Source organism: Enhydra lutris, unplaced genomic scaffold (genome assembly GCF_002288905.1).
Source record: "Enhydra lutris kenyoni isolate GAN:26980312 unplaced genomic scaffold, ASM228890v2 scaffoldscaffold5, whole genome shotgun sequence".
Taxonomy (NCBI): Eukaryota; Metazoa; Chordata; class Mammalia; order Carnivora; family Mustelidae; genus Enhydra; species Enhydra lutris.
The window spans coordinates 343,515-367,327 of record NW_019154089.1 but is presented as its reverse complement, the minus strand read 5'-3'; the positions used below and the strand labels follow the sequence as shown (position 1 = coordinate 367,327).

The following is a 23,813-nucleotide window of genomic DNA, read 5'->3' as shown; positions in this document are numbered from 1 at the left end:
CGAGAAGTTCTCTCTCATTATTTCCTTAAATAAGCTTTCTACCCCTTTCTCTCTTCTTCTGAGATTCCAGTGATAATTTCTTTTAAAGGTGTCTCCAGGGCCCACGGGTGGTTCAGTCAGTTAAGCATCTGTCTTCAGCTCAGCTCATGATCCCAGGATTCTGGGATCGAGCCCCATATCAGGCTCCCTGCTCAGTGGAGACCCTGCTTCTCCCTGCTTGTGCTCTCTCTATCTCTTTCTCTGTCAAATAAACAAGTAAAATTAAAAAAAAATTTTAAATAAAGTTGTCCAATAAGTCCTGTATATCCCATAGATTTTCTTCATTCCTTTTCACAATTTTTTTTAGCTCCTTGAAAAAAAATTTTAAAATTTAAATTCAGGGGCGCCTGGGTGGCTCAGTGGGTTAAACCTCTGCCTTCAGCTCAGGTGATGATCTCAGTGTCCTGGGATCGAGCCCCGCATCCCCCTCGTCGGGCTCTCTGCTCATCAGGGAGCCTGCTTTCCCCTCTCTCTCTGCCTGCCTCTCTGCCTACTTGTGATCTCTGTCTGTTAAATAAACAAATAAAATCTTTAAAAAAATTTAAATTCAATTTAGTTAACATATAGTGCATTATTACACGAATAGAATTTAGTGATTCCTCAGTTGCATAAAATACCCAATGCTCATTACATCACGTGTTCTCCTTAAGGCTCATTATCCAGTCACCCTATCCCCCCACCCCCTCCCCTCCAGCAACCCCCAGTTTCTTTCCTATTGCGCTTTTTTTTTTTGGTGGGTTTTTTTTTTTTTTTTTTTTTTTTTTGGGACTGGGCAATTTAAAATGCTCTTTGTTGCTCCCTCTAGTGTCTATCTGCAGCATTTTAGTTTTCTATGTTCTATAGCAATAGTTGTCCCTTGTTCTCCGTGGTCACTAGGCATCCAGAGTATGCTGGTTTCCTGTCAGCAACCCGAGTCTGGTAAAACAGATACCAGTTTCTTAGGCAGCTTTCCAAAATCCCAAAAGTCTGGACACATCCTCACTTTTCTCCCTCCTTCCAGAAGGAGAAAGCTGTCCCCTTGGTATTTTCTTTTGTTCTCCATAGCCTTCAGGCAACCAAACTATGCCAGTTCGATAAGTTCTCTGATTGGGGCAATATAGAAATTAGTCCTTTAAGGCAGCCTTCTGAGAAGTTGATACATTGGACACATGCTGTGCTCTTTTCTTTCCTCTGGAAGGGCCAGTAGCAAGCCAGGGTATTCTTTCTTGGTGCTGAGGTGGGTCAACGTTGGTGCAGGGCTGATGTGAGCCAAGTAAAATTTATTCTTTGTACTTGTTTCAGCATAGCTTTTTCAGACTTGTGTTCACCTGGGGGTACTCCAGCTTTGTAACTGGACTCTGGAATCCTCATAAAGGAATTTTGGTCTGTATATTGTTGCTAATTGTATTTTTGTGGGAGAATAAGGGCTGGGAATTCCTATTCTGTTATTTTGCTGGCATCATTTTGATACACTTTGAGTTAATTTTTGTAGATGGTGTGAGGTAGTGGTCCACCTTCATACTTCTGCAAGTGGATATCCAGTTATCCTGGCACCGTTTATTGAAAAGAACTATTCTTTCCCTGTTGAAATGTTGGGGAACCGTTGTTGGAATTCAGTTGATCAAGGAATACCTTCCTGTCGGTAGGGCACAAGACTCTTGATCTCTAGGTTGTGAGTTCAAGCCCCATGTTGGGTATAGAAATTACTTAAAAGTGAAATCTTTAAAAAGAAGAAAGAAAAGAAAATCAGTTGATCAATAAATGTGGGAGTTCATTTCTGGATTCCCATTTCTATTCCATTGATTTACATGTCTGTCCTTATCCCAGTACCACACTCTCTTCGTTATTATACTTTTGAGGCAAGTTTTAGAAATTATTCATTCTCCAACTTTGTTCTTTTTCTCAAGATTTTCTTGGCTTTTCTGGGTGACCTGCATTTCCATATGAATTTTAGGATCAGTTTGTCAGTTTCTGCAAGGAAATTCAGCTTACTTTTTTTTTAAAGATTTTATTTATTTATTTGACAGGCAGAGATCACAAGTAGACAGAGAGGCAGGCAGAGAGAGAGGAGGAAGCAAGCTCCCCGCTGAGCAGAGAGCCCAATGTGGGGCTCGATCCCAGGACCCTGGGATCATGACCTGAGCCGAAGGCAGAGGCTTTAACCCTCTGAGCCACCCAGGTGCCCCTAAAACATTTTTTAATAGATTTTTCTTTTTTCTTTTTTTTTAAGATTTATTTATTTATTTGACAGAGAGAGATCACAAGTAGACAGAGAGGCAGGCAGAGAGGGGGGGGGAAGCAGGCTCCCTGCCGAGCAGAGAGCCCGATGTGGGACTCGATCCCAGGACCCTGAGATCATGACCTGAGCCGAAGGCAGCGGCTTAACCCACTGAGCCACCCAGGCGCCCCTTTAATAGATTTTTCATTTCATTTTTTATTGGTTCATTTTTACAATAGTTAGTGTATAAAATATAATTGATGGGTTTTTTATATTAATCTTTTATCCTATAACCTTTCTGATGTCATTTATTTGTTTTGCAGTTTTTAGTGGATTCTTTAGGATTTTCAATATACAAGGACAGGTCATCTCTAAATGGAGATAGTTTTAATCTTCCTATCCATTCCATCTGAGTGTCTTTGATCTTGGCTTTGAATTGGGCTAGCTAGAGCCTCTATGTTATTGTTAGCACAATGTTGAATAGAAGTGGTTAGAGAAAACTTTCCTGACTTGTCGCTGACCTTAGGCAAAAGCACGCTGGTTTTCACCTATAACTATGGTATTACCTTTCAGTAGGTCCATGAAAATGACCCCTCTTTCATTTCTGGTTTTACTAATTTTAGTCTTGTGGCTTTTTCTCTTCGTCAATATAGCTAAGGTTTTGTCAGTTTTCTTGATCTTTTCAAAGAACCAAATTTGGCTTCATTGTCTTCCTCTTCAGTTTTCCACTCTATCTCATGAATGCCCCTATCAGGATAAGGAAATTCCCTTCTCTTCCTAGTTTGATGGTTGATTTTATTATGAAGTGGTGTTAGATTTTGCCAAACGATTTTTCTGCATGTATTCAAATGATCATGTGGTGTTTGTATTTTAATCAATTGATATATCACTATGGGCTGAATTGTGTCCCCCCCAAATTCATGTGTTGATGTCTGAACCCAAGTACCTCAGAATATATTTGGAATTATATTTGGAGATATATATTTTTAAAATTTATTCCATTTTTTCAGTGTTCCAAGATTCATTGTTTATGTACCACACTGAGTGTTCCATGCAATACGTGCCCTCCTTAACCCACCACCAGGCTCACCTATTCCCCCACCTCCCTCCCCTCCAAAACCCTCAGTTTGCTTCTCAGAGTCCACAGTCTGTCATGGTTCATCTCCCCCTCTGATTTCCCCCAATTCATTTTTCCTTTCCTTCTCCTAATGTCCTCCGTGTTATTCCTTATGCTCCCCAAGTAAGTGAAACCATATGATAACTGACTCTCTCTGCTTGACTTATTTCACTCGGCATAGTCTCTTCCAGTCTCATCCATGCTGATAGAAAAGTTGGGTATTCATCCTTTCTGATGGAGTCATAATACTCCATAGTATATATGGACCACATCTTCTTTATACATTAATCTGTTGAAGGGCATCTTGGCTCTTTCCACAGTTTGGCGATTGTGACCATTTTTTAAGAAGTAATTGACGTAGGCTTGCCTGGGTGGCTCAGTTGTTGGGCATCTGCCTTTGGCTCAAGCACCATCCTAGGGTCCTGGGATCAAGCCCCACATCAGGTTCCCTGCTCAGCGGGAAGCCTACTTCTCCCTCTCCCACTCCATCTGCTTGTGTTCCCTCTCTTGCTGTGTTTTTCTCTGTCAAATAAATAAATAAAATTTTTAAAAAAGAAGTAACTGAGTTAAAATGAAGTCATTAAGGTGAATCTTAATGCAATATGACTGATGTCCTTTTAAGAAGAGGAAATTAGACCTCTGCCTCTGCTCACACCCTCTGTCTCTAAAATAAATAAATCTTTAAAAAGTAAGGGAAATTAGTTCAACAACACATACAGAGGGAAGACCATGTGAAGTCACAGTGAGGAAATGGCCATTTACAAGCCAAGGAGAGAAGCCTTGAAAGATATTAACACTGGTGCTACATTGATCTTGAATTCTAGCCTTCAGAATTACAAGAAAGTAAATTTCTGTTGTTTAACTCACCCAGTCTGTGATACATTGTTGTGGCAACCTGTACAACCTAATATATATGACATTTATTGATTTTCAGATGTTAAACCAACTTGATGATGGTGTATAATTCCTTTTATATATTGCTTAATTTGGTTTTCTGGTATTCCATTGAGTATTTTTGTGTTTATATTTATAAAAGATAGTGGTCTATAGTTTTATTTTCTGGTCATGTCTTTTGTTTTGGATATCAGGGTAATATTGCCCTCAGAATGAGCCAGGAAGTGGTGCCTGGGTGGCTCAGTGGGTTAAGCCTCTGCCTTTGGCTCAGGTCATGATCTTGGGGTCCTGGGATTGAGCCCCACATTGGGCTCTTTGCTCAGCAGGGAGCCTCCTTCCCCATCTCTCTGCCTACCTCTCTGCCTACTTCTGCCTGCTTATGATCTCTCTCTCTCTGTCAAATAAATAAAAAATCTTCTAAAAAAAAGAATGAGCCAGGAAGTATTTGTTCTTCTTTTTTAAGAAAAGATATTATTTGTTTATTTATGAGAAATCAGGGGAGAGGAGGAGCAGAGGGAGAGGGACAAGAAGATTCCATGTTGAGCTCTGAGCCCTACGTGGGACTCGATCTCAGGACCCTAGGATCATGACCTGAGCCAAAACCAAGAGTAAGGTGCTTAACCAACTAGCCATCCAGGTGCCCCTTGCTCCTCTTCTATTCTTTGGAAGAATTTGTAAAGAACTGCTATTAATATTTATGAAAATGTTTGGTAGAATTCATTCATGATGCCTTTTGGTTTTTTTCCTGTGTAGTTCTAATGTTACTAATTCAATCTATTTACTTTCCATATGTCCACTCAGATTTTCTACTTTTTTTTTTTACCCAATTTTGGTATTTGTGTATTCTAAGACTTTTTTCATCTAAACTACTCATTTATTGGCACACAGCTGTTCATAGTATTCTCTTAGCTTTTTTATTTCTTTAAGGTTTGTAGTAATGTCTTCTTTCATTGCTGGTTTTAATAATCTTCATTTTCTTGATTTTTCTCTTGGTCAATCTAGGTAAAGTTTTGTCAATTATGTTGATCTTTTCAAAGAACCAACTCGTGCCTTTGTCATCTTTCTCTACTGTTTTTCCTCTTTTTATTTCATTTATTTCTTCTTTAATCCTTTAAATTTGGTTTGTTTTTATTTTTCTGGTATCTTAAAGTAGGAGGTTAGGTAATTGATTTGAGGTATTTCTTCCTCTTCAGTGTCAACATACATTCCTTTGAGCATTGCTTTAGTTGCATTCCATAAGTTTTCATATATTGTGTCTTTCATTTCATTTATCTCAGAGTGTTTCCTAATTTCCCTTGTTCTTCTTTGACCCATGGTTATTTTAGCATATGTGACTTAATTTCTACATATTTCTGAATTCCCTAAATTTCAGTTTGTTATTGATTTCTAATTTTATTCCATTACGGTCAGATAACACATTTTGTATGGTATCAGTCCCTTTAAACTTACTGAAGTTTATTTTATGGCATAGTGTTGGGAAGGGCATTCTCATGTGCAATCTTTTTTTAAATGATTTTTTAAAGTTTTTTTTTTAATTTATTTGACACAGAGATAGAGAGTACAGTAGGCAGAGCAGCAGGCAGAGGGAGAGGGAGAACTAGGCTCTCTGTTGAGCAGAGAGCCCGATGTGGGGCTTGATCCCAGGACCCTGGGATCATTTAACTGACTGCGCCACCCAGGCACCCTTCATGCGCAGTCTTTCAGATTTCACTTAGTCATGTAAGAATGGGTCTTGGGCTTGGAACACTTCCTTACCAAGAAATGGAGTCTACACAGCCTGTGATAGTCTTATCATCTTGTGTGGGAATATCTTTCCCTCTTCAGACTCACTGAAGCTCTTGTCTCTGCTTGGAGCATGTGAATCATGTGGCACCTGACCAAGCCCACTGTTATATCTGTCCTCTGTGAAGAGGAGAAAAGGTCTTTCTACTGTGGTACAGGAGGGGTGCACAGAGAAACCCACTGGCCATGGGGTACTGATGCCCAGTACTGACGCTGATCTTGGTCTGTCTTTTCTCTATGTAAATACAATGTTGTTCCCTCCTGCTTGACTGTATTGTGTTCTTCTTGGCAACTCTGATGCCAAGATGCAATGGGCAGAAGTATTTAGAGTCCTCCCTTGGGGTTGATACCTGGTGCACAGTAATTTGCTTGACACTTAGCATGTGGTCTGTTATGGAGAATGTTTTTGTGCAGTTGAGAAAAATATATATTGTGCTGTCAGTGGGTGAGTATTCTGTAAATGTCTTTTTGGTCTAGTTGGTTTACAGTGTTTTTAAAGCCTTCTATTTCCTTACTGATCATCTGTCTAGGTGTTATCCATTGCCAGAATTAAGGTATTAAAATCTCTAGCTTTTAGTATTGAATTATCTATTTCTTCTTTCATTTCTGTTAGCTTTTGCTTTATGTATTTGGGGGCTCTGTTGTTAACTATCTATATTCTTATAATTGTTATACTTTCCTAATCAACTGTTGTCATGATGAAATGTCCCTCTTTATTTCCAGTAATATTTTTGTCTGATATTAGCATAGCCGCTGCAGCTCTCTTGTGGTTGCTATTTTTATAATATATGTTTTTCCATCCTTTACTTCAATTTATTTGTATCTTTGAGTCTAAAGTTGCCTTCTGTAGATAACATATAGTTGGACCTTGTTATTTTAATATGTAGTCTGATAATTCTGCCCAAGAGTGAACCTGGTGATGTAGTAAGGAATCTCACCAAGTTCTCACAGTGAAAGATCCCCTTGTGACTCTGGCAGTGAGACAGATGTACACGTTTATTTTCTAATCTTTCTTGTAGTATTTATAGAGATCCCATTTTGGCTTAGTTTTGATTACTACTCATTATTGAAAGTAGTTCCTTTAAGACTAGCTATCTGCAGGTGAAGAATGTAAATGGATGGGCCAGCAGAGCTCTGGACTAACATGAAGGTATCCTTATTAATGTTTGGTAGAGTGGTTTGTGTGTACCGTAGTTTCTGCATATCTCCAACTGATGAGAATTGGCAGCTGCAGAGCAATTTGTTATCCAGAATTTTCTCTTCACCTTACTACATACATCCTTAGCTTCACTCTTGAAATAATAGTGCTTCTGCTCTCTGTCACATTTAGTCCTGCTTTCTCTTATATTTTGTGCTGACAAACAGGATGATAGGAGAATCCTGCCTGATTCAGCCTGTTTACCTAGATCTTTTTGTTCAGTCTGGAGAGGAAAAATTTTCCTTCACCCTTCAAGCTTCTTGTGGCTGGTCTAAGAATTAAATTAACATGAGACAGATTAACAGAATAAAATAAAATTTGATTAACTACATGCAGGGGAATCCACATAAACATTAGAGATTCCAAAGACAGTTAACAAAATGAAGTACATATATGACTTTCTGAACTAAAGAGAAAAGGGTAGGATCTAAGGCTTCAAAGGGGCAGAAGGCAATTAATAGGAAGAATAGAAAGAGTAAGTTCCTCAAGAAATTTAAAAATAGAACTTCCCTATGACCCTGCAATTGTACTACTGGGTATTTACCCCAAAGATACAGATGTAGTGAAAAGAAGGGCCATCTGTACCCCAATGTTTATAGCAGCAATGGCCACGGTCGCCAAACTGTGGAAAGAACCAAGATGCCCTTCAATGGACGAATGGATAAGGAAGATGTGGTCCACATACACTATGGAGTATTATGCCTCCTTTAGAAAGGATGAATACCCAACTTTTGTAGCAACATGGACGGGACTGGAAGAGATTATGCTGAGTGAAATAAGTCAAACAGAGAGAGTCAATTATCATATGGTTTCACTTATTTGTGGAGCATAACAAATAGCATGGAGGACATGGGGAGTTAGGAGAAGGGAGTTGGGGGAAATTAGAAGGGGAGGTGAACAATGAGAGACTATGGACTCTGAAAAACAATCTGAAGGGTTTGAAGAGGTGGGGGGGGTGGGAGGTTGGGGGAACCAGGTGGTGGGTATTAGAGAGGGCACGGATTGCATGGAGCACTGGGTGTGGTACAAAAACAATGAATATTGTTATGCTGAAAATAAATTAAAAATGATTAAAAAAAAGAATAGAAAGAGTAAGTGTCTGGTAAACAAATGTGTGCTGGGTCATCCAAAAAAAATATGACATTGGGAAGGCTTTGATCAAACAGGCCTTGCTAGCTTCTTCCCTGTCTACCATATCATATTATACTGCAGTTATCTATGGTGATAGCTCCCTTCCTGGAACAGGTCTTGTAAATTATTTTAGGCAGTTAGAGGGGAGATTTTTTTTAAAAGCCCTCTGTTTCTTAAAAATAACCAGCCTATGAGGAGCACCGGTTGTCATATATAACTTTGAAGCATTTAATTTTACAACTGAAACTAATATTGGACTGTATGTTAATTAACTAGAATTTAAATGAAAACTTGGGAAAAAATAATCAGCCTAAAATAATACACCAGCCAAACAGACACATTTTGGGATGGCAAATTATGCATCCCTGTCGTTCCAAACAAAGAATCATTGGGTTTGTTTTTCATTGTGAACCACTACTCTGGAAAACTCCAGTCTATCAGCTCTTCCCAAGTCTCCAGTGGGACGAATTCACTCTTAGCATTTTCTCACATCTTGGTCCAATTTTCATGGCACTTGGTAACTTCTCTTCATATATATTATGCTTGAAGTTCATTTGTTTTATAGAGTTTCATCAAAGATGAAAGCTGATTATGTCACTGAACCCCTTTAGTTCTAATTATTTTTTCTTTATTTTTCTGGGATTTCATGAGTAGAAAATTATATTGCCTATAAATTTATCATCTAACAATATATGTTATTCTCCTTTCTAACACACATACACATTTCTTTATTTTATATTGATTAGCCTAGCATATCCAAGTCAGTATTGAATAATAACTATGACATGAAGTATCTGGTTATGCTCATGATTTTTCATGGAAATTATTCTGGTGTTTTATTGTTTAAAATGAAGATGGGGGATGCCTGGGTGGCTCAGTCAGTTAAGCATCTGCCTTCGGCCCAGGTCATGATCCCAGAGTCCTGGGATCAAGTCCTGCATTGGGTTCCCTGCTCAGCAAGGAGTCTGCTTCTCCCTTTGCCTGCTGCTCCCCATGCTTGTACTCTCTCTCTCTCTCTCTGACAAATAAAGGAATAAGATCTTTAAAATATATATATAAAATGAAGATGGTCATTGTTTTGTGACAGCTGTCAAATTTTTATCAAATTGCTTTTAAGCATCTATCATAATGATACTCTAGTAATATTTTGTTTAGCATGTTTTGAAACTATAATGTGAGATTTGTGCAGTCTTTTTTAGAGAATGTTGATAGAATCTTTGTCAGATTTTTATTTCAGGTTAAGCACTAATAAATTGATGTCGATGGGTTAGTTGGTAATGATTGCAGGCCTTCCTTTTAAGCTACACTTGGTGAAAATTTTCATCCACAGCTCAGAGGAAGATCTAGTGTGACTGCTTACCAAATATGTGCAATACAAAATTTGAATGTAGATAAAATATATTATGTAATTGAACAAGATAGGGTAGCTTTTAACCCAGTAATATTCAGCAAATTGGAGTAAAAAGAAAAAGTACAAAAGTCTAGGACTTTTTGATCTGTGGCTTAAGACCATCTAGAAAAAAATAGGTATTAATTTTAGTTTTCAATCCATCATGAAAAAAAGTATTTGATTATGTTTTAAAGAGCTAGATGTAATTTTAGACTCTATTCCTTGATTTGTAATATTTAGAATGAAAGTAATGCAGCTGGCTGGGTCCAAGGATGCAGAGGGGATTCCCACAGGACCAGCCAAGAGGGTCCTTGGCTTCACGCAGGATGGAAATCAAACGTGAGCCCTGAGATGTGAGAACAGAATTTATTGAAGATGCATGGAGAGAGCAGATACAGACAGTCTGGGAGACTCAGAAAGAAACAGGGAGAGTGTCTCATCTTTGCTTGGCATTTGGGGTTTAGATTGAAGACAGTGGTCTGGTGTATGCATCCCCTCAGACATTTCAGGAATTGGTCAAAACAAGAATGAATTCTTAGACATCTTCCGTAAGTCACTGAGGCTCTGGAGTCAGTGGTCTTGGAAAACATTCATGATGACCTCGTTTGGGCACTCCTTGGATATTATCTGTTCTGCTGGAAGACTCTGAAGAAATCATTAACTTCTTGACTGTTACAAGGAGGACATACATTAAGGCATGTGTAAGAATAGATCTAGACAGGGAAACTGAAGGGACTGCATGAAAAAACTGCTTTTGTTATTCCTTTTCCTTCTTCTTTTCTTGATAGGACCTATACCCTCACCTTACACATGCCTTAATGTATGTTCTCCTTATAAAGGAGAAAAGATCTCTTTTTGCTTCAGATGTGACCAGCCTGGAGTATGACTTTAAGTTCTGAGGGCTACACTTTGAAGAGGAAATAGAAAAAGATTTTTAGAAAAAGGTAATTTTGGGGGGCACCTGGGTGGCTCAGTGGGTTAAGCCTCTGCCTTCAGCTTGGGTCATGACCTCAGGGTCCTGGAATCGAGTCCCACATCAGGCTTTCTGCTCAGCTGGAAGACTGCTTCCCCCTTTCTCTCTGCCTGCCTCTCTGCCTACTTGTGATCTCTGTCTGTCAAATAAATAAAATTTTTAAAAAATCTTTTAAAAAGGTAATTTTTGGAAAATTGGCAAATAATTGTAAAACCCGTAGTGCATAAACACAATATAGAGTCAGAATGAAGATTCACAAAGAAAGGTTCAAGATATTTTTATATGGTATTATGTCATGGAGAAAAACAAGTTACTTGGGATTAGAAATTTGAGAAAGAAATTCTGTAGTAATATGTTATTGGTAAAGGATGCAAGTAAAAAAAAAAGTAACATAGGATGTTGTATATTGAGAGTGCGTTAGCCACTTAATTTGTGTGCCCAGAGCATAGCTAGATACTTAAGAAACAAAATTTGAGTGATGTAGATCTCTACCCCCAAAGGTCTACTCTGTTAGACTTGATTTGGGATAAAAGAAAAAAGACTTGATTTGGACACTTGATCAGCTTTTACAGGATGAAAATTTGCTTAATGTGACACTGATATCTTATCTTTAAATTTACTTTAAGTACATAATATGTTCCCAAGGAATAATCTTAAGCACTAAGAAAATCTTGTTTAGGGACACTTGGGTGGCTCAGTTGGTTAAGCGTCTGCCTTCAGCTCAGGTCATGATCCCAGGGTTCTGGGATCAAGTCCCACATCGGACTCCTTGCTCAGTGGGAGCCTGCTTCTCCCTTTACCTCTGCTGCTCCCCCTTCTTGTGTTCTATCTCTCTCTCTCTCTCTCAAATAAATAAAACCTTTAAAAAAATAAAATATGTTTTAATATCTTAATTTTGGGGACACCTGTGTGGTTCTGCCTGTTAAGTGTCTGACTTCAGCTCAGGTCATAATTCTGGGGTCCTGGCTTCAAGTTCTGCATTGGGCTTCTTGCTTGGCAAGGAGCCTGCTTTTCCCTCTGCCTGCCTCTGTCCCTGCTTGTGCTCTCTCTCTGATAAATAAATAAATCTTAATTTTGTTTTAAAAGCAATATCCTTTTGTTGCAGGTCATCAAGCACAATGACCAAGAAATTCTTGAGACACAATATGGTGTAACTTAGTAATTTATTTAAGTAGTATGGGACAGGACCCATGGGCAGAAAGAGTTGTACTTTTTGCTGTATGAAGCTGGTGGATAAATGCTTAGTGCTCAAGGGGGAGGGGACATGCAGGGAGTATTAAATCATAAACGTTTCTTTGAATTTCTACTCATAACACGACTTTTGTAAGATTTCTCTTGTGCTTATCATTCAGATTAGTATTAACTAACAGTGAGATATACAGGCAGTAATGAGACCCTTTAAGGATGTATTTGATCCTTATTAATACTATGCAGGCTAGTGGTCAGTCTTCTGGGTTAAATGTGAACATTTTTCTGCTTCTATCCCTCGTCACTTTTGTGGTATGTGTCAGATTTACTATTTTCTCATTTGGCTGCAAGGTCTCTGGTAGGAGCTTACGCATTATGGCTAGAAATCTCTTGAATTTATAATTTAAGGCTACGCTCGGTTGGGAGAGATTTATAATAATGTCTTGGCAATAAAACCCAAGCAGAAATCAAAACTGTTTTTGTATTGAATCCACTTAAAGTTGTACTTGTACCTGAGTAAAGCTCGAAAATGTCTGAATTAGGTGAAACTACGGCAAATGGCATAAAATGGCAAAATGGAATATTAGGTTCGCTAAAGAGAAGTTTTACTGATCGTGGATTTAGTGTTCACCTAGTTATCTTATACAAAAGGAAAGACTCTTGAGATATCCTCATCTTTGGGATATCTAAATATCCCAAATATCTCCTGAATATTGCTTTCCTACAAATCCCAGTTATGCCTACAGATAGGGAGGCAGGTGACAGAACAAATCCCACTAGGTGAGAGCTAGTCCCTTATTCTTGACAGAAATTAAATCCTTTGAAAATAATCATCAGTGGCAGGTTAGACAGAGAAATGGGAAGAGAGGGGAAGCCAGAAGTCTGAGAGGTGTGTGTAGGGGTAAGAATTTTTGTCAAGATTTTCCATTCGATTATCAGTATGAGTTTTTCCTTTTCCCCACTTACTAATCCACACCCACACATACTGTCCTAGACAGAGCTCGGAAATTCTAAACCCAGTATAACTGGAAACTTGATTGCAGGTCTTAAAATCAGGGGCCTTCCAAAAGTTGAGTGCGTCTCTCCAGATGTATTTCAGGGGCTGCTAATGGAAAAGTGAAAAGTACAACTTTGCACCCCAAAGCTGTTAGCTTAGCAGGCAGCATTAAATGAAAATGAGGAAATGCAAATCCTAATCTCTGGCACTGAAGTAGATAATTAATTCTGATTCTGAAATTTGGTGAATAAATTTAATTTTATATTATATATAAATAAAATAAATTTAATTTGGGTTGTTTCACATCCTAATGAGCATTCTGCATGATGGCTATACTTACGGCTCTACCTAACACTTCAACGGGGCTGACATGTTTTCTGCTTTGATTTTATCCAAGACTTGGCGTCAATGATTTTCTTGGTTCCTTGACTCAGAAAGACAAATTAGTCTAGGACATTTACTACTTAAATTGCCTTATGTTGCTGCTTGCCCTGCTTCCCTGGAAGAGATAAGTGTTTGGGTTTGTATTGTTCCCAGGGAGGTGACTGGTTCTTAGTGGCATAATGAATTTACCAATCCCACTTTCAGTCTTAAAGCCAGACTGCTAAAACAGCCTGCCTCCCCACCCCTCATTTTAATCAGCAATTTAAGAAACTATTATAACAGTGTTCAAACATATACCCAAGTTAAGAGAATTGTGTAATTAGCTCCCTAGTATCCAGCTTCAGCTTCAATAATTATCAACACTTCTAGGCAGTTTTCTGACCAGAAAATACATTAACCTGGTAAGTCTGGGTGACTCAGTCAGTTAAGCGTCTGCCTTCCGCTCAGGTCATGATCCTGGGGTCCTAGAATCCATTCCCACATGGGGCTTCTTACCCAGCGGGGAACCTGCTTCTGCCTGCCACTCCCCCTGCTTGTGTCCTCCCTCTCTCTCCTTCTTTCTCACAAATAAATGGGTAAAATCTTAAAAAGAAACAAAGAGAAAGAAAAGAACATCGCAGTGAAAGCTTCAATTCTTGATCAGTTTTCAGCTTTTGTCTTTCAAATTTTGGTTCCTGGGGCTTTGGACCCTGCAATTGTATTAAAAGAAGTTTAAGAAATTTAGTACTTAATAGTCGTTTGAGGGCACTCTCTTTTTTCAGTTCTCCTCCTCTTCAGGAAAATCGCCTTCTCCCTCAGGGAGATCCTCTGGTTGTAGGGTGCAAGGCGAAATTTGGAGATATTTCTTATAGCTCAGAGATGTTTTTCATATCAATATCCCGATATCCCTTCAGGAGACCGGCCTAAAAAGGAAGTTGGAGAACGTATGGACAGCTAGTCAGTTCCTACCCTGCCTCAATGCTATTTTCCAAATATCTACAGAGAGTAAATTTACAGACTATTTTCCTGGTCACACTCTGGAGAGTATCTCAGTGACTTTCTTCCCACTCCACTTCTCACGTCCTGCTGGGGATGAGTGTCAATCTGAGTTTCAGGTGATTGTATTGACTGGTTTCTAACCTCTCTCATCCAGAGAGCGTCAAGGGCGGCTGGTGAGGCACTCCGCCCCAGGGCCTCCTGGGGAAAGAGAAACCGCTGACCCACAAAAAGCCAAACTGTAAGCCTTGCGCTCGCCCACCTGGGTGCCTCGAAAAGCCAGAGTCCCAGGGAAGCTTGAGGAGGCATCTATTTCCCAATTTGCCCCTCGCTGGTCGCCTCTATTGAAAATTTGGCTCCTGATATAAAAGAAGGTGCGGGAGAGGCTTTAACCCGCCGCGGAGAGTCTGGGAATCCAGCATGCGATGCCCCTCAGCCCTTAGTTTGGGGGCTCCTGTTTCCTTAAGCTTCGAAGGCGTGGTCATTCGTGGCTCGGATCCCGCCTCTCTCCGCCTCCGCCCCGCGGTTTTTCTGGCAGTTCCGCTCTCTTCGCCCGCACCGTAGGGGTTCTGGGGGGTCCGGGAGCCCGGGACTAGCCCCGGACGGGAAGTTCCGCTGTCACACCGTGGCGAGAGAAGCCCAGCCCAGCTCAGCCCCAGTTACGCGCGGTCTTTAGGCGGCGGCTGTTCAGGTTATGCCGAGGCCAGCCTTAGGGCGTTGTCCTTCCGTTCGTGGGAAGATGGGTTAGCTTCTCCGAGCGTCTTCCGTGCCCCGCCCGGCGCCGGCCGCCAGGACTTCGGAGAGATCCCTGCTAGCAGCGAGTGGAGACGGCGCCTCCCTAGCCCGAGCCGTTTACTCGTCTCTGCACCCCTAGGCGGCGCTGCGCTCCTCTGCACCCGCCAGCTCCGCTTTCCCAGATGGCTGCCGCACCTCCAGTCCGGCGAGCGGAGCTTCCAGCCGGCCAGCCCCGGGCAACTCCAGTGCGTCCAGGCGGCCGAACGTCGGCGGTCTGGGCACCTCTAGCCCGCGGCGGCGGGCAGCCGGCCCTTGCTCTTTCCTGCGGTTCGTGCTCTCCGGGAGTCCGGAGCATGGTCCTGGGTCGCTGCTGGTGGAGCGAGGACGCCGAGAGGGAGGATGGTGGCCTGGAGGGTGGCGGTTCTGTGTCTGTGGGTCTCCTGCGGCTCTGCCGCCGGACAGCTGGAATATTCAGTGCTGGAGGAGACCGTGCGGGGCGTAGCCGTAGGCGATGTTTCCGCGGACTTGGGGCTGTCGGCGGCCGCCCTGTCCTTGAGGAACTTTCGCTTCCTTTACAGCCACCGAGAGTCCTACTTCGGGGTGGATCCGGCCAGCGGTAGTTTGGTGGTCCTAGAGCCGGCGGACCGCGAACTGCTGTGTGAGACCAAAGCTGTCTGCGTCTTGACCTATGAGCTGGTGCTCGAGGACCCGCTGGAGCTCCACACGATGCGAGTTCACGTCGTGGACACCAACGATAACTCACCTCTCTTCCCTGCCGGCGACGTGCAGCTGCACATCCCCGAGTTCCTGATGCCCGGAGCCCGCTTTACTCTCCCCAATGCTCAAGATGCTGACGAGGGAAGCAACGGGGTCCTAAGCTACAGTCTGAGCCCCAGCCAGCACTTTCGCCTGCTCATGGGATCGCGGGTGAACGGCAGTGAATACCCGGAGTTGGTATTAGAGAAAGCGCTGGATCGGGAGCAGCGCGCCACCCACCAGCTGGTGCTCACCGCCAGGGACGGCGGGCAGCCGGCGCGCTCCGGAGACGCACACGTTACCGTCCTAGTGGTGGACACAAACGACAACGCGCCTGTACTTGAGCGCACAGTCTACCGCGCCAAGGTACCAGAGACTGCCCCCAACGGGACTGTGTTATTACGAATTCAGGCCTCGGACCCGGATGAAGGCTCCAATGGGGAAATCCGGTACTCCTTAAGCAACAGCACGCGAGCAGCGCTGAGACACCACTTCCACGTGCACCCTAGAAATGGGGAGGTGCGCGTAGCTGCTTCTCTAGGTCCGCCTGAAACGTTGTTGGAGGCGTACATTGAGGCGAGGGATGAGGGCACCTTCGGTTTAGCTAGTACTGTCAAACTGCTGGTGGAAGTGACTGATGTGAACGATCACGCCCCTGAGGTCAATTTCCTGACTCTCTCCAGTTCCATTTCTGAGGACGCTCCCCCTGGCACAGTGATTGCTCTCCTTCGTCTCAGGGATGAGGATCTCGGTCCCAATGGTAAGGTCATCTGTAGCATGTCCAGCGGAGGCCCTTTCAAGCTAAAGGCTTCCTTTGACAACTACTATAGCTTGCTGACTGATGGGCCGCTGGACCGGGAGCAGGTCAGGGAATACCAGCTCCAGATCACTGCCTCAGATGGTGGCTCACCCCCCTTGAGCACCCGCAGGAAACTGACTGTGTTTGTTGCTGATGTGAATGACAATTCACCAAGCTTTGCTCAACCACAACAGGAACTTTTTGTGGCTGAAAACAATGGTCCTGGGACGTCTCTAGGCCGTGTGTTTGCCCAGGATCCCGACCTGGGGAAGAATGGCCTTGTCTTCTATGAGTTGTTGGATATTATCTCTGAAAGGCAGACAGTCTCTAGCTTGGTGGCAGTAGAATCACCCAGCGGGGCTCTCACTGCCAAAATTTCCTTTGACTTTGAGCAGCTCAGGGGGTTTCACTTCCAAGTGGAAGCCCGGGATGGTGGTATTCCTCCCAGAAGTGCAACAGTGATCATGAACTTGTTTGTGATAGATAGGAACGACAGTGCTCCAGTCATCTTGTTTCCTGTGCCCAGGAATGGCTCTGTTCCAGTAGAAATTGTGCCCCGCTCTACCAGGAGTGGACACTTAGTCACAAAAGTGGTAGCGGAGGATGCAGACAGTGGCTCTAATGCTTGGCTTTCCTACCATATTTCTCAGGCTTCTGACTCCAGGCTTTTCAGAATTTCAGCCAGTATGGGAGAACTCCGAACTGCCCGCTTAATTCTTCCCACTGATGCCGTTAAGCAGAGGGTAGTGGTTGAGGTTCGGGACCATGGAGACCCACCACTTTCCTCTTTCGTCACATTGGGTATATTCTTGAGCAACTCTGCTCCTTGGGTCCTTCCAGACTTTGAAGATACCTGGGAAACAGGAGGCCACCTTTCTACCCAGAACCTGTATTTAGTGATTGCTCTGGCCTGTATTTCCTTTTTATTTCTGGGGTGCTTACTTTTCTTTGTGTGTATCAAGGTGAACCAGAGCCCAGTTTCTTGTTCTCAAAGCTGCTGTGGCTCTCCAGAGGAACTGAGGTATGGGAGGAAGATGGCTTCAAATCCTCTGACATCAGCCACAATAGATGTCACTAAAGTTGAGAGACTTTCTCAGACCTATCTCTATCGGGCCCCTCTAGGACCTGGTTCTGATAATAACAGATTGCTGTTGCGTGGGGAATACAGTGCTGCTGACCTGAGAAATCTGGCTACTGGGGTAGGACTGAATTTGCCAATCTCCTGCATTCACATTCGGAATAGGAAGGTGGATCACTTAAATATCAATGCCATGGTAAGCAAATTTGGAGGGATTTGATTCCATTGGCCAGGAGGTGACTGCTTGCTATGGTCTGAAATGCTTCTTAGGTGAGCCTTTGGCAACACTTAATCCATTGAATTGAACACTCCTGCTTAGCACCCCCTGTGCTAAGAATTCTGGGAGTATATGAGTAATAAAAGACTGTCCTTGATCTCAGGGAACTTACAGTTTATTTTTGAGAAAAAAGGGTAAGAAATTCAAACCCATTAAAGAACAATAAAAGTAACATAATGTAAAGGTCTAAAATTAGAAAGAAGGCACCAGTTTTGGGTACAGGTAATAAATGACCTGGAAAGTCTTCAATTCCTTTTGGGAATTGGTTTAAGGAATTATTTAAAGCATAAATCCGTCATTCAAAAAAATATTTTGAGCAACAGATATGTGTAAGGCATTCTGATACCAAAAGTGGGAATGAAAAATATGCAATACTCTGCATAACATAAGCATAATATCATGGAAGATGAGATATTTCCTCAAACTATAATAATACACGATTTAACGATGATAACCTAAAAAATGTAAAAATAAATTGCAACGGATGTTCAAAGAAGGGAGAGAGACTGTGAGAGAACATCTGGGAATGGAGGAGGGAATCAGAGAAGGCATGGTGGTAGAGATGGCATTTGAATTAAATCTTGAGTGATACACCATTTAATAAAATGCTACATATTTTCTAGGTCAGACTTTAAATAAATGCCATTTTGGCAAACTAGTCTTTTTTGAGAATGACACTCTAAAACATAGCTAATAGCTCCACACAGTGTTTCTAAGTATATGGAAATTATAAGCATGCCTCAGAACACATATTTGTATTGATAGAATATAAAACTATTGGGTATAGGACTTGACAACCTTTAATTTTGTGTTTTTATTGATATATTTCACAAAAATAAAAGATGAGTTCATTGTTTTTTTTAATTGTAATTCCAGTACAGTTAAAATACAGTGTTATATTCAATTCAGGTATACAATATAAAGATTCAAAATTCCATATATTACTCAGTGCTTGAAAGAGAACTGTTACATCAGAAACAGTTGTGTGTTCAAATTTGCCATTCAAAATCCATTTAACTTAGATTTAATTTTCTTATTATTTTAGAGGGCAGTATACTTTGAAATAAGTAAATACCATATTTGAGAATAGTACATCTAGTGAAAGTTAAATTATTCAAATACTTAAATGTATCCATAGTGGCCCTTTACATTTCAGAAACTTTTTGAATAGTGTGAGGACAATCTTCAGCAATTTTACAGTATGACTTTCTGACTTCTCGTAGAGATCATGGATACAAGGGAAGGAGGTACGCAGAGATTAGGAAAGGGAATGGAAGATTCCTTGTTTTACTATTCCCGGTAATAGGGGAAAAGTGAGTTATAAGTTATTCTTCTCCAAATAATGATGTTAACTGCAAATAGATTAACATGCCTTATAATTTTGCATATTTAATATTCTCACATGACAGAATGCAATGTATGAGATATGATTAGTAAATGCTTGTTGAATGAAAGAATAAATACATTTGCTAGTGTATGAATTGGGTGGTAACATAGAACAGTTCAACATAAGGGCAAAGATTTAGCTCACTTTTCCAATTTACATGTATATATATTTAACATTTTAAAGATCACTTTCAAATATATTATTTTAATGGTTATTTTCTTCCTCATATATAATAGAACAAAATAATGGGATTTTCTGGTCCTAGAGCCGGCTTGAAAAACCTCAGCGCCGTGTTTTGGCACTAAATAGGATTGCAGTTCCTACCGATGACAAAGTGATTAGTAGGAATGCACGTCTTTGCACTGTAAAGGTCACAGTGGATGCAAATTAAAATGCAGTTAATTTTAAGGGAGAATATTGGTGTGCTATCATGTTACTATTTCAGGTATCAAAACACTTAGTGTATAAACTCTCTTCCTATCAAGAAAATTCATAACTTATTTCTTTTATTTCATTGCTTTCTCTAACCAAGAGAGATGAGAATACCAGTAATGTCTGAAGTTTGGGAGTTGGATATTGTTTGAAAAACACATTTTGAGTAGACTTGAAAGGAAATGGGTCTGGAAGTTGGAAAATTCTTTAAAAGGAAAAATGCAGGGATACCTGGGTGGCTCAGTTGGTTAAGTGACCAACTCTTGACCTCAGCTCAGGTCTTGATCTCAGGGTTGTGGGTTCAAGCCCTACCTTGGGCTCCATGTTGGGCATGGAGCCTACTTAAAAAAATAAATAAATAAGGGGCGCCTGGGTGACTCAGTGGGTTAAGCCTCTGCCCTCGGCTCAGGTCATGATCTCAGGGTCCTGGGATCGATGTGGGCATTGGCTTCTCTGCTCAGCAGGGAGCCTGCTTCTCCCTCTCTCTCTCTCTGCCTGCCGCTCGGTCTACTTGTGATCTCTCTTTCTCTCAAATAAATAAATAATATCTTTTTAAAAATATATAAATAAAAGGATAAATATAGCTAATAACACAGAAAAATATCTTCAGCCACCAAATATTTAAACTTAAATGAGTGACAGTAACAAAGACGAACTGTTGATACATGCAGGAATACTGCGCCATTCCAGTCATCCACTTGAGCAGTCTTTTTCTATCAATGTTGATATTTTACTTTTTAGGTAGTCCACTGTCTGCCAATAACTTTGTGGACTGGATATTTCCTTACATATAAAGTGTGATGTATAAGAGCATGAATAAAATAACTTCTAGAGAGCTGGAATATTTGTAATTCACCCAGGCACTTTGTTACTTTCTTCTTCCTCTCCAACTGCGTATTGATCCAATCATGATTCTTTAGAAAAGAATGCTTGTCATAGTGTTCACTGAGTGCCTTAATAATGACTACATAATTGTAGAAAGGAAATATTTATTGCTTGAATTTTATAAAACAAAAATCCTTTGGAAAGAGTGCAATTTCCTAACAATTTTAACTGTGTGCCTGAGTCATACAGAATCATGTTGATGTATATGTGTTTCTATTTTGTTCAAATAGTAAGTCCTTCTTTTTTTTAGTTCAAAATTTTTAATTCCAGTGTAGTTAACATACAGTATTATGTTAGTTTCGGGTGGACAATATAGTGATTCAGCAATTCAGTACATCACCTGGTTTTCATCAGGACAAGTGCACACCTTAATCCCTACCACCTGTTTCACCCCCACCCCACCCCCACCTCTTCGCTGGTAACCTTCAGTGTGTTCTCTATAGTTGAGGGTCCATATCTTGGTTTGTTTCTCTCTCCTTTCCCCACCACCCCCTCCCCCACTTTGCTCATTTGTTTTATTTCTTAAATTATACATGTGAAGGAAACCATATAGTATCTGCCTTTCTCTGACTGTTGTGAATGTTATTTCACTTAACATTATACTGTCTAGACACTAATCCCTTCTGTTAGTTTACAGTGTATATCAACATATTTTACAATACTGGGGCACTTGGATGGCTCAGTTGGATAAGTGTTTTAGCTGTTGATCTCAGCTCAGTTCTTGATCTCAGGGTTGTGAGTTCAAGCCCAGTGTGGAGCTTACTTATAAAAACAAGCATATTTTTATAAAAGTAAAATCTATCAGTTTAGGAAATTCAGGAAAGCATTTTCATCTGTACTTTTCCTATTGATAATATTTTACAGATAGAAACAAAATTGATGTCCTATGCAACAGTAGACAACATGTGTCTCATGTTAATTTTTTCTAAGATTTTTGATGGGCAATTTAATTTTGTTTAGATTGGTATCTAAGATGTTACCTCTGAGATGTAAATTTCTGCTTACCATTTAAAATTAATTACGTTAAAATTAATTACAAATTTTTTAGAATAAATATATTAATGTGGCAAAAATGCACAACAGCGAACAACTGACTTAAGTATTCCATGTGAAAATTATAGTTTGGACACATCGATGTTATGTTAGTGTATTGTTCTTCTGGAGTTGAAGCAGTTTGCTCTTTGCCAGGATAGGTAGGGTATAGAATGTTTTCCCTTTGCAGTGTTATTAGTTAACAGTGGTAGAATGTTTTTGACATTTCCAGGTGTTTTTATTTGTTAAATATATGCGATTAGTAGGCTTTCCCATAGGTTAATTAGATATTTTCTCACATCTGTTTTGACTTTGAAACTGATAACTGCACTTTGAAAACCCTTAGAGTGCTGTAATTAAGAAAGCTTGCAGAGCATATGAAATACATTTGGGGGGCACCTGGGTGGCTCAGTGAGTTAAGCCCCTGCCTTCAGTTCAAGTCATGATCTCAGGGTCCTGGGATCGAGCCCCACATCGGGCTCTTTGCTCAGTGGAGAGCCTGCTTCCCCCCTCCATCTGCCTGCCTCTCTGCCTACTTGTGATCTCTCTGTCAAATAAATAAATAAAATCTTTAAAAAAAGGAATACATTTGGATTAAAAAAAACTAGACAGTACAATAGAATTCCTTGTATAATAGAGAAACCTCAAACTGGTAAGAGGGAAGGAAAAAGATCTTACTAACTTGAGTAAACAGAAGGAAAAAACAATGCCTAGAAAATATATGAATGATAAAATTTTAACAACATGACTGATAACGATCTCTTGGTGTTTGTTGCCTTCAGTATTTATAGTTAGAGGAAAACAGTAATATCCCAGAGACTAAATACATTTTGCTGGGTTGGGGTGAAGATGGATTAAATTGCGAAGAGGCTTTTACATTGGATATAATGGATATAATATGAATATCAGAAAGAATTAACATTTGGAAGAATGTCAAGTGAATGTGGATCATAGCCTAGGGTTCTGACTGAAGTATTATGGGAAGTAAGGAGTTTGTGGGTAAAGATTTTTTTTTAAAAACAAAAACTAAATCATAAAAGTGGTTACTCACTTTGTTCCCAGTTTTAATTGACAAGATGAGAATGGTTCAGGATACAAATAAATTGTATGTCTCTTTTATACTGCATTTATGAAAAAGAAAAGAATTAGGATAACAATTTCCTCCTCAAGCTAAAAACACAGAAGGTCATGGGGCGCCTGGGTGGCTCAGTGGGTTAAGCCGCTGCCTTCGGCTCAGGTCATGATCTCAGGGTCCTGGGATCGAGCCCCGCATTGGGCTCTCTGCTCAGCGGGGAGCCTGCTTCCTCCTCTCTCTCTACCTGCCTCTCTGCCTGCTTGTGATCTCTCTCTGTCAAATAAATAAATAAAGTCTTTAAAAAAAATAAAAATAAAAACACAGAAGGTCATTATATATTCATCTGGAACTTGTCTTTGAATCTAGGAATGAATATGCAATCACATACACTCTCTCCTGTGCTGCAGAGAAAAAGGAAAAAACTTTTCTGTTTCATCCTAAATTCTTGGCTGTTCTAGAACCATCTGTTTGCTATCTACATACATACTGTTTTCATAGAAGAGCTGTAATAATGACATACCCTCAAAAATGTTCTCTGAATTCATGCACATTATGCTTATTCTTTAGAATCTCTAAGCAAAAATTACAGCTGTTTTATTTAGTCTAAAAATGATGTTCATACAAAATAAAAACAGCCAGTTAAGACATCATCTTAGTGGGGTTTTGCCTTTATACTTAACCCTCAAGATAAGGGTTAAGATAAGTTTGTCATTTTCCTTTCTTACAAGGGTTTGGGGTCAAGGTTATTAAACAATTCAAATTTTTTTTTCCTCTCTATTCTTTGAACATGTTTATTTAGATTGGTGATATTTCTTTCTTAATTATTTAGTGGAATCACTAGTGATGTTCTCTGTGCTTTAGTTTTCTTTGTGGGGAAGTTTTAAGTCATGAAATTATATTTCTTTATCAGTAATAGAATTATTTATATTTATATTTTTATTGATTTATAAATTGTGTTTCCCAAAATTATGTTAATTTCATCTAAGCTTTTTTTTTTTGTTATGATGTTGTTAATAGTGTCTTGTGATCTTTTTAACATCTGTAGGATCTGTAGTGCTATTCCCCTTTTCAAACCTGATGTTAGTTATTGTC

The 23,813-nt window shown here is 40.4% G+C and overlaps 2 protein-coding genes across 2 annotated transcripts in view; both read left to right on the top strand.

Annotated features, from left to right (window-relative positions):
- The window catches only part of LOC111141052 (protocadherin alpha-10-like), a 44,920-nt gene extending 29,632 nt beyond the window's left edge, over positions 1-15,288 (top strand). The window contains exon 6 of the mRNA XM_022493382.1: positions 14,830-15,288. Within this exon, the coding sequence (XP_022349090.1) occupies positions 14,830-15,288 (459 nt within the window). The remainder of the gene's footprint in view (positions 1-14,829) is intronic.
- Positions 15,289-15,399: 111 nt separating this feature from the next.
- Positions 15,400-17,853, top strand: LOC111141033 (protocadherin alpha subfamily C, 1). Its single transcript, XM_022493368.1, has one exon. It carries the CDS (start codon positions 15,400-15,402, stop codon positions 17,851-17,853), a length of 2,454 nt encoding a protein of 817 aa, XP_022349076.1.
- The last annotated feature ends 5,960 nt before the right edge of the window (positions 17,854-23,813 follow it).

Bases quoted from the DNA above. Each gene is read 5' to 3' on its own strand.
- LOC111141033 (XM_022493368.1), top strand. From the start codon at position 15,400: ATGGTGGCCTGGAGGGTGGCGGTTCTGTGTCTGTGGGTCTCCTGCGGC.